The following is a 9836-nucleotide window of genomic DNA, read 5'->3' as shown; positions in this document are numbered from 1 at the left end:
AGTTGTTGTAATGCTTTTGCCTATCGAGAGTCCGAAAACCGCTTCCCATTAGTGGCACTCAATTGGAGGTGAAGAGACCAACGATGTGCTGGTGTACTTGTAGTGTCCGATGGACAGTTCATTGCAGATGCTATTTCGTATTGACAGTCATGCAATTCACTTTGCTAAACATTCAAGCTTACATATATGTATATACACATAGTATATATACTCGTGGGTATGTAGCTGACGGTAGACGTAAATTGGATAGCAATTGCATAATAAAGTATTCTGCTCGGGGCGAAAGACATAGAGATGCAATTAAACGATTCGCTAAATTTTGGGATATTTAAAAGTTAAACATACGATTAACATATAACAAAATATAGCTGCACGTTAATTTATTTCCAATTTCTTGATTCTTCAGATCATCTATAATTGAACTTCCAAGTAACCCACAACATCCATGAAACTCTTTTAATATTTCCATGAGCATTAAGGTAATTCTGATATACTTTTGTATGCACATACATCCCTCAACGTTATTCTAGGTCACAACAATTAGTATTTTATGGCTATACACACATACATACAGTATCGGACAAAACTAAAGCACCCCCCTAATGCACTATTTTGTACGATATTGTATGTAGTCATAATAAGCGATAGTCAGGCTACTTTCAAAGCAATCTCGTCTTTAAGATTACGTGGAAAAGTTCAATGGCATATAAGCTTGCAACCGATACCACTAAATTTGTGAAGTGCTACACAAGTTCATATGAGCTAGCGTATGACCTATCTCCTTCGGTATTATTCACCGGACCGTTAGGGAAGTTCCCTGAAAAAGGCCTGAAAAGCTGAAAATGAAACCTTGAATGGTTTGCTCATCATAATATATATACATACATATGTATATAAATATTTGGCGTAGGCACCGCTTATGCGATTATAGAAGAATCTATAAAAGCGCGCCATTAATTCCTCCTTCTTGCAATTTGGCGCCGATTGGAAATGTCAAGTCATACCAGGTCGCTCTCCACCTGATCTCTCCAAAGGAGTGGAGGTCTGGCCCTTCGTCTGTTTCCACCAGCGGGTGCTGTGTCGAACACTATCAAAGTTAGAGCGTTTTCGTTCATTCGAACAATATGACCTAGTCAGCGTAGCCGCTGTCTCTGCATTCGCAGAACTACATCTATGTCGTCGTATAACATCGTTCCATCGTCTGCGGTATTCGTCGTTGCCTATGTTCCAAGCACCATAAATCTTTCGCAAAACATTTCTTGTTGAGGCCAATAATATCAATATCATTGGCGTACGCCAGCAGCTGTCCGCTATAATAGAAGATGATACCATCTCTATTTAGCTCTACAGCTCGTATTCTTTTCTCTAGCAATATTTGGAGGAATCTCACAATAGTGAGTCAATTTGTCTGAAACCATGTTTGCTCCTGACGGAGCTTTGGGTGATGCTCAACGTCAGTTTACATAGCCGTATTAGTTTTTAGTATCAGGGATATCAAATTCAGACATAGCGGCATAGAGGCAGCCTCTTTTTTGTGCTATCGAAGCAGCTTTAAATTGAGGTGGTGTGTATGACGAATAAATTTATCTTGTCTTTTGTCATATTTGGCGCATAGAGCATAGCTGGTCCATGGTGTATTTGCCAGGTCTAAATCTACAATGATAAAGTGCAATCAATGCGCTGAAGGCGATCTTTAACTTTTTACAAGTACGTTCGACAGAACAATGAATACCATTTTCTACAAAGACCGCCGTATTTGAATAGCTCGACCGGAAACACATCGGCACCGCAGCTTTGTTGTTCTTCATGTTGATAATTCTATTCGATTTTTTTCATAGTCGAGCAATGGAACTTCGGTTCAATCGCCATCGATTTGGGAACCAGGTTCGCCATCTCAAGGTGTCGCACCTTAACTGCCATTCAGCATGTTGAATAAGTATGTATACCATTTTTCTCCACTGCGAATAAACAGTCCTCATCGTACCAGCTCGTTTGTTGGCCTTACCGAAATACAATTGTTTCGTCTGTAGTGGTACGCAGTGCCACAGTTTCCTTATACCGAGATGCTGATAAGTGCTTTCATAGAGCAGGAGTAATTGGTTTCTCATTCGAGGCTCTGTTTAATTTTTATTGGGGGGACTATTTATGTGGTGGGTCAGTCCCATAATTAATGCAGTAAATAGTAATATCTTTAGTACTAAAGACGAAATCGTATTATTGGTTATGTTTTTGTTCATTATGACTGATGATATTGCTACTCTAGAGAAAAATTTCTGAAATGGAAAAAAGTTTAGCATAGCATTTCAAAACTGATGAAATCTCAATATTAGCAATTGAACGAAAGTAGAAAATCAATTTCGATAAATAACTTTCCGATATATATCGTTGCAATCGTCACAAATAATTTAATAATTGAAGAGTATTGGCAACTATTATTTGACACATTAGCCAACATGTGTGTAGAATTGAATTGTAATAATAAGAAGCAATCGGCGTGACTTTATTTGTAAAAAATACTTTTGAAAATAGCGTGCTTTATTAAAACTTTATATTTATATAATCGTTTATTTTATTAAATATTCGTTTGAAAACATAAAAGCTCTTACACCTCTAAAACCTATTATTTAAAAAGCTAAATAATGGAAGTGGAAAACGGCGAAGGACAGGTTCAGGTGCGGCTTAAAACCAAACAGCAGCAGTAAGTAATAAACCAATATAAATAATAAGAGTATTTAATTAAAGTAATAATAAATTGTAGTTTTGCTGTACCAGATGTTCCGTACACAATAGAAGGAAGCGTGACCACGGCAGATTTGAATACATTTGTAAATACGTTACTGGAGCAATCTACATTGAATAATAGTGGATACAAGTCACCGATTGAATTTGATTTCATAGTGATTGATGAGTATTTGCGCGGTCGTTTGTGTGATCATCTGCGTGAAAAAGAGATATCTTTTGAAGATAGTATTGACATTGAATATGTCGAACGATTTCCCGCACCGGAACCGCAGGATTGTCTGTTGCATGACGATTGGGTTTCCGCAGTAAAAGCCTGTGACAAATGGATATTAACTGGCTGCTACGATAATACCATAAACATTTGGACAGTGAAAGGCAAACATGTATTAACCATTCCAGGACATACGCAGCCACTGAAGGCAGTTGCTTGGGTTTCGGTTGATGAAGAACGTGGAAAATTCGTTTCTTGCTCCCAAGATCAAACGGCAATGTTGTGGGAATGGGTGGTTGGTACGAATTCAGTTGAATGTGTCTCGATATGTAAGGGACATGAGCGTGGTATTGATTGTGTTGATGTTAATCCCGACAGAACAAAGTTTGCTACGGGTAGTTGGGACACAATGTTGAAAATATGGTCGGCAGGTAACAACATATTTTGATATAACTATTGAATGGAATATTGAATATACGTATTATTTAATTAGAAATTAATGAGGGGGATGAAGGTACTTCGAAGAGACAAAAAGAAAGCGGTACAACAAGAGTAAGAAATTAAAATTTTAATTTATCTTTTTTATTAATGACATTATTTTAAAGGTGCCTGAAATTACACTGCAAGGGCATCGCGAATGCATTTCTTCTGTACAATGGATGGATTCGAATACACTTTTAACAGGCAGTTGGGATCATACACTGAAAATTTGGGATCTGCACCTTGAAGGCATTAAATCTGAAATTTCTTCAAATAAATCGATTTTTGATGCTAGTTATTCGAATTTGAATCGTCTTATTGTCACAGCATCAGCGGATAAAAACTTAAGACTTTACGATCCACGCACAAACCGTATGTTTTAAAATCGTAGTAAGAAAAAAAAATAATGCAATTTTAATTTTTTTTTTTCAGAGGGCAACCTTGTGCGCAACACATATTTTGGGCACAGTCAGTGGGTGCAAACAGTCATGTGGTCCACAACGGAAGAATACTTATTTATATCTGGTTCCTATGATAATCAAAACAAATTATGGGATTATAGAAGGTGAGCGTAATAATAAGGTTAAATTATTCCAATAAAAATTTTCCTGTGTTTATGTATTTTATAGCCCAAAGGCTCCACTCTACGATTTGCTCGGACATGCTGACAAAGTGCTGGACATCGATTGGTCAAATCCTAAGTATATCGTATCTGGCGGTGCTGACAATACAGTGAGAGTTTTCAAGTCTCGAAAAGCTGTGGCGTCCGCACCAATGGATGATGCAATATAAAAAGCAGCTAGTCTGGAACAAATAATTTTCTAAGAAAATGCATCCAGCATGGAACCTTTTTTCTTTTTTTTTGTACTTTTAATAGTTAAATTGAATTTTGATAAAAAAGGAAATGCTTAAAGATTTCTGCAATAAATATTGAGAGACAGTCAAACATCACAAAGTTTATTTAATTTAGGCATAATTTGAAATCATTGGAACACTTTAACACTCGGCTCATTGGGACATTTTAGTATTCGAAGCGCACAATATATTAACTAAACGATTTTAGTCAGAGAATATATATGAAATGAAAAATGATAAAACTTTTGATAACTAAATTTAATTTTTCATGTTAAAAAATTGCCTTAGAAAATAAATAAAAAGGGTACAATATTTTCATTTGATAGGTGCATTTATATTTTTTTTAATATTTCAACAAACAATTGTTATTGTGTTATTAATATAATATATTTATAATATTATTGTTCAAATTTTGAAAAAATGTTTGTTGTATATAATTTTTTTTAAAATAACCATTTTGGAAAATTGGAAGAGTTTCAGGGTCCATACTCATGAACATTTTCTAAAGTATTTCAACCTTTACAGAGTGGTATATTACTCTTTTCAAAAAAATTGTTTTCGAATACATGGAATTTTTTTATAAAACAATTAAAAATTTTAATGATTAGTAGTCCTAAATTTTAAACAATGTATTTTTAGTAAAAGTTACAACTAACACTTTTTACAAAGGTTTAATTGTCTAGAATAATCACGAAATATTAGCACTTTTGTAATTTATTTGTTGTTTCTTTGAAATGTTCTTAAAAATAAATATTATTAATAAAATAGTATGATTCTTCAGTTGGCATTGCAAATGGAATAAATGTGCAATTGGCAACGCGATGAAAAAATTGTCAATTTGCGCATCAGCGAAACGAACAAAGCAGCATTTGCCGGCATACCTGCCAATGTTATATCTATCCCCCTCGCACTTTGTGGATTTGCAAAATTAGCACCAACAACGCTAATACTTCAAACAATAAAACAGAGAATGTAAAATATATATGAATAAAAGGAAGGAAAAAGTGAAGAAGCAAAATTGACAATAGCGTAAAAGCGAAAGAATAAGTGGAGAATAAGTGTTAAAGAAAACATCAAATAGTTGACTCTTGCCTGGTAGATGTCTGATTTTCGTTTGTTGGAGGAATAGAGAAACATTTACAATTTTTGAAAATAAATTTGAAACAAAACTACAATAAAGGTTTTATATTGAAAAAAAACTTATATAAAACGACAGGAAATATTGTGGAGAGCAACGGTTGCGAGACGCAGTGATTCTTTATTAAGGCAAGTACCTACTAGTAAACCGAAAATTTTCACTAGATGCTGTGTGTTATAAAGAATTCATAGATTTGTTCGAAACAAGTGTATGCTGTTGTCAGCGGTATACGTTTTTCCACTGCAAAGTTGTGATGAGAATACCTCATGTGAAAGATATTCCAGGCAAATTACTTAGGGATGCTACATAATTTTGTTTGGAAACTCAATAAGGATGGAATTTTTACTATAATGTGCTTCATTTGTAACGTTGCAATACACATACAAATTCTGCATATCACCTTCTTCGCAGACAATGCAACTAAAGCAATATAGTTGAATTTTTCTTTATAGTATTTTTGAGAAATTGTCCGAAACATGATTTAGTTTTATAACAGCAATTCGTCATCGGTCCATACATTGCAGAGTGCTGCTTCTTTCTTTTCTCATTTCATTATAACATTCCCAAAATGGCCGCTAAATATACCTGTGCTGTTAATACCCGTCCCCATCAATGTGTTGTTTTGATGGCGATGATCTAAGTCCTGGAACATCAAGTATTGAAAATGCATTTGAATGCACACTAGATTCATATAACTTAGAACTTCACTGATATTAATATATTTATGTTTTATTCTTATTTATAGGTCACTCGCTTTGCACCGCCTATTTGATCTCAACAATTCATCTGTAATTGAAATAGTGTGCAAAAAATACCAAATTTATAAGAAAACTTAATTTGACGTTCCATCATGTCATCTACATCGGCGGCAGGTGGTAGTAGTGGTGCAGGCAGTGGAAGCTCGGCGACAGCCTCCGCTACCACTCCTAGCGCTGGTAATAGTATGCACGCCAGCAGTGGACGAGGACGAAACAGCAACACTGGAGGAGTTAATGCTACAAATTCGGGTGCAGGTAGTTCGAATGCCAATCTTAACAGCATTGTAAATAGTGCTGCATCTGTCGCTGCAGGTTCCGGAACAGGAGAAGAGACACGTAAGGATCCAAAACCAAATCCAAAAATTTCCAAAGCATTGGGTACCTCAGCTAAGCGCATACAGAAAGAATTGGCTGAAATTACATTAGATCCTCCACCGAATTGTAGTGCTGGTCCTAAAGGAGATAATCTGTATGAATGGGTTTCAACTATATTAGGACCCCCAGGATCAGTGTACGAAGGCGGTGTATTTTTTCTGGACATACATTTCTCACCGGAATATCCGTTCAAACCACCAAAAGTGACATTTCGCACACGTATATATCACTGCAATATAAATAGTCAGGGTGTCATATGCTTGGATATTCTCAAAGATAATTGGTCACCAGCGTTGACTATATCCAAAGTTCTACTGTCTATTTGTTCCCTGCTGACTGATTGTAATCCTGGTGAGTTGAAATATAGAATTGACTTTTCTTATTAATAAATTAAATAATAATAATTTTAGCGGACCCCTTGGTTGGCAGCATTGCCACTCAATACTTGCAGAATCGTGAGGAACACGATAGAATCGCCAGACTTTGGACAAAAAGGTTTGCCCAATAACCGGGCAAAACATGTTTTTTGTACATTTAATTTAACCTAATTTTTTACAGATACGCAACATGATTTCCTAATCTTGTAAGTCCCAACATTAAAATAATATATAACAGCAGCAACAGTAGTAGCAATACAAAAAGTTATGGCTGCAGCAAATAAAAATTTATAATAATACAAGCGAAACGAATATTTGCAAACATCCTGCAAGTAAATGATAATGGTAAAAATATAATTTTAAAAGGAATTTGACTTTCCAAACTATGTATAACACTATCTAATATATATTAGTAATTAATTATAAAAATAATAATATAATGAAAAAATGTTAAGCAGATATTGGTTAGGAAGCGATAGCGAGGGTATGAACGTATTTGATCAAATTTAGTATCAAGTTTAAATTAGCGTACTTTTTCTCTAGATTTTTTTCCATTCAACAGAAAGCGTGTAAGAAACGTCATACTACGAAATATAAAGAATCGAGTATCTGCTATAATTATGATATACAAGTACATACATATAATATATATCTCGTTTTATTTTGTGTAAAAAAATAAGCAGACAATTGCAACTTCAAGTAACCAATAAGTAAGAAATGAACCAAAACTGCTAATACGATGTCAAAATAAAAAGCATAACAATAAAAGCTGAATAGATATATACAAATAAAAAACAAATCGGCAATGAAAAGTAAAAACAAAACAAAAAATACAAAATTTAAGATAACATAAAGAAGCTGATAAATCTGTTCGATTAATTGTATTGTAGCATCGGAACTGAGAAGCAGGTGACAAATTCTTGTCTTTAAATTGTAAACATAATCGTGAGCATCAAATAAAAATTATAATAAAAAGGCTCATAAAATTTAATTATTTTATATATTTTTAATAATTATGTAATGGATTCGATGCATTCGTATGTGTATGTTTTCACTCTACCACTCTGTATACTTTAATTACAAAAAATATCCAAATCTTTCATAATTGGACGATTACAGAATTATATGAACACAATAGCTAACGGGATACTTAGTTTCTTTTTAAATTACACTGGTCGACAAAAAGTAACTTTTTCTCTGCATCAAAGATCAGACAATGATATTCTTATGGGATTTTCATCGCTGAACACGAATATGACCTCCAAAAGTGCCCATCACGTTGAGGTTTTGAGCAAAATGGACTCAAAGTCTCAAAAACCCCTGTTTTTGGCCTTTTTTGATCACGTGTAGAGAATTATGCTGACGTGCTAGAAGTCTGTAATTAGGCTTAAATTGAAGCTTAAACTGTCAACTATAAGAATCAAATCGAAAAAGTTCTGAATCAGTCAAAAATTTTCATATAGCACAACTTTTCATTAATATGTAAGAGTGCCCTAGTGTACCGCTCTATGAGTGCAAGTAGAGCGCGCGCGCACATGAAAAAGTTGTGCTATATGAAAATTTTTGAATGGAAGGGCTAAGTTCGGGTGCAACCGAACATTTTATACTCTCGCAATTTATTGAAGAAATTTGATTAAGATAACACACAAATTTACCAATAAATTCGGCATAAAGTTTAATAGAATAACGAAAATCGTCATACTTATATAGATATGAGGGTTGAGGTAACTCATGAACCGATTACATTCATTTTCACCAGCAAGGTATAGTATATCCAAGATATCTCACATATTAACCAATACATATATCCGGAATAAAGCCCACCGTATTTTTATATAATTAGGTATATGGGAGCTAGGAGATGTTATGACGATTTTAATAATTTTTGGAACAGAGACACACTATTAGAAGAAAACAATTTCCTCTGAATTACATTAAATTAACTGAGAGATTTACCAATATTTTCGGTTAAAATTTACCCTTAGGCGCTGAGTTCAACATGTTCGATATCTTGGGCCTTGAAAAGTTATAGTCCATTTTCGACAATTTTTTCACAAGTGAAGTCAGAGATGATGTGCACTATTTGTGTAAAGTTTTATTCCGCTATCTTCATTGGTTCCTTATGTATATATATTATAAAGTGAAGGAATCAGATGGAATTCAAAATTGAGTTATATGGGAAGTTGTCGTTTATTATTATTATTAACCCAAACGATTACCCTCCTCCCGCCCAACCGACGCGTGGGGCGCAGTCCGCATACGAGCGGAATTTGCCGAGTCTATAAAGGCAAGAGATTTTTAAGCGTCCGGTTCTCAAACTGCTCAGCTACAGAAAGAAACATTTCAACAGCTGAGATTTAAAAATATATAAAAACAAAAAGTTAAAAATTTCTGAATATTATTTATTAAGAGAAGACAAAATAGTTTTTTTGATGCTAAATATTGAGTCAGATGGATCAAATGTGCTGGAATGCGAATTAAAATCATGACATATTCGGCAGAATGGTTCATTTAACTCAAAATTTGTTCTAGAAGATTTTAGAAATAATGGTCTAAACTGCCTGGATGAACGCAATGGGACATTAAACTTAATATCAGACAAAAGGAATGAACTACAAACTAAACCATTCAGAAGTTTTACTAGAAAAATTATACCTAGCATTTCTCTGCGACTAGTGAGTGTGGGAAGACTTATAAGTTTTAAACGACTAGTATACGGGGGAAGATTCAATCTTGAATCCCAATGTAAGTGGCCTAAAGCAAAAAGTAAAAAGCTTATCAGAATGGGATTGATAGCTAGGATTCCATACCACAGAACCATACTCCAATATAGGCCTTACCAATGTTGTAAAAAGAATTTTAGTAATATACGGATGACTAAATTCTTTAGACCAACGTTT

General features: G+C 34.3%; 2 protein-coding genes across 5 annotated transcripts; both read left to right on the top strand.

Annotated features, from left to right (window-relative positions):
• The first annotated feature begins 2430 nt into the window (after nt 1–2430).
• LOC105219741 (ribosome biogenesis protein WDR12 homolog) lies at nt 2431–4379 on the top strand. Its single transcript, XM_011196039.3, has 6 exons — nt 2431–2698; nt 2759–3384; nt 3447–3505; nt 3559–3805; nt 3866–3998; nt 4063–4379. Exons 1-6 carry the CDS (start codon nt 2640–2642, stop codon nt 4223–4225), a joined length of 1287 nt encoding a protein of 428 aa, XP_011194341.2. The 5' UTR covers nt 2431–2639; the 3' UTR covers nt 4226–4379.
• Nucleotides 4380–5175: 796 nt separating this feature from the next.
• LOC105219742 (ubiquitin-conjugating enzyme E2-24 kDa) lies at nt 5176–7927 on the top strand. Of its 4 annotated transcripts, XM_029045285.2 has the most exons (5): nt 5176–5554; nt 6172–6439; nt 6497–6910; nt 6970–7054; nt 7118–7927. In XM_029045285.2, exons 2-5 carry the CDS (start codon nt 6277–6279, stop codon nt 7128–7130), a joined length of 675 nt encoding a protein of 224 aa, XP_028901118.1. In that variant the 5' UTR covers nt 5176–5554; nt 6172–6276; the 3' UTR covers nt 7131–7927. The 4 variants fall into 4 exon arrangements, with proteins under 4 accessions (XP_028901118.1, XP_011194342.1, XP_011194343.1 ...); XM_011196041.3 differs by having other exon boundaries at nt 5183–5554; nt 6172–6910; XM_029045284.2 differs by lacking the exon at nt 5176–5554 and adding an exon at nt 5928–6081 and having other exon boundaries at nt 6172–6910.
• The last annotated feature ends 1909 nt before the right edge of the window (nt 7928–9836 follow it).

This window comes from Zeugodacus cucurbitae, chromosome 3 (genome assembly GCF_028554725.1).
Source record: "Zeugodacus cucurbitae isolate PBARC_wt_2022May chromosome 3, idZeuCucr1.2, whole genome shotgun sequence".
Taxonomy (NCBI): domain Eukaryota; kingdom Metazoa; phylum Arthropoda; class Insecta; order Diptera; family Tephritidae; genus Zeugodacus; species Zeugodacus cucurbitae.
This window is presented reverse-complemented; position numbering and strand designations above follow the sequence as displayed.

What these genes read in the sequence shown, in the direction of transcription:
- LOC105219741 (XM_011196039.3), top strand. Translation starts at nt 2,640, where the DNA reads ATGGAAGTGGAAAACGGCGAAGGACAGGTTCAGGTGCGGCTTAAAACC. An exon ending in AAGAAAGCGGTACAACAAGA is followed by an intron (nt 3,506 to 3,558) that starts GTAAGAAATTAA and finishes ATTATTTTAAAG; the next exon opens with GTGCCTGAAATTACACTGCA. An exon ending in TTACGATCCACGCACAAACC is followed by an intron (nt 3,806 to 3,865) that starts GTATGTTTTAAA and finishes TTTTTTTTTCAG; the next exon opens with AGGGCAACCTTGTGCGCAAC.
- LOC105219742 (XM_011196040.3), top strand. Translation starts at nt 6,277, where the DNA reads ATGTCATCTACATCGGCGGCAGGTGGTAGTAGTGGTGCAGGCAGTGGA. An exon ending in GCTGACTGATTGTAATCCTG is followed by an intron (nt 6,911 to 6,969) that starts GTGAGTTGAAAT and finishes TAATAATTTTAG; the next exon opens with CGGACCCCTTGGTTGGCAGC.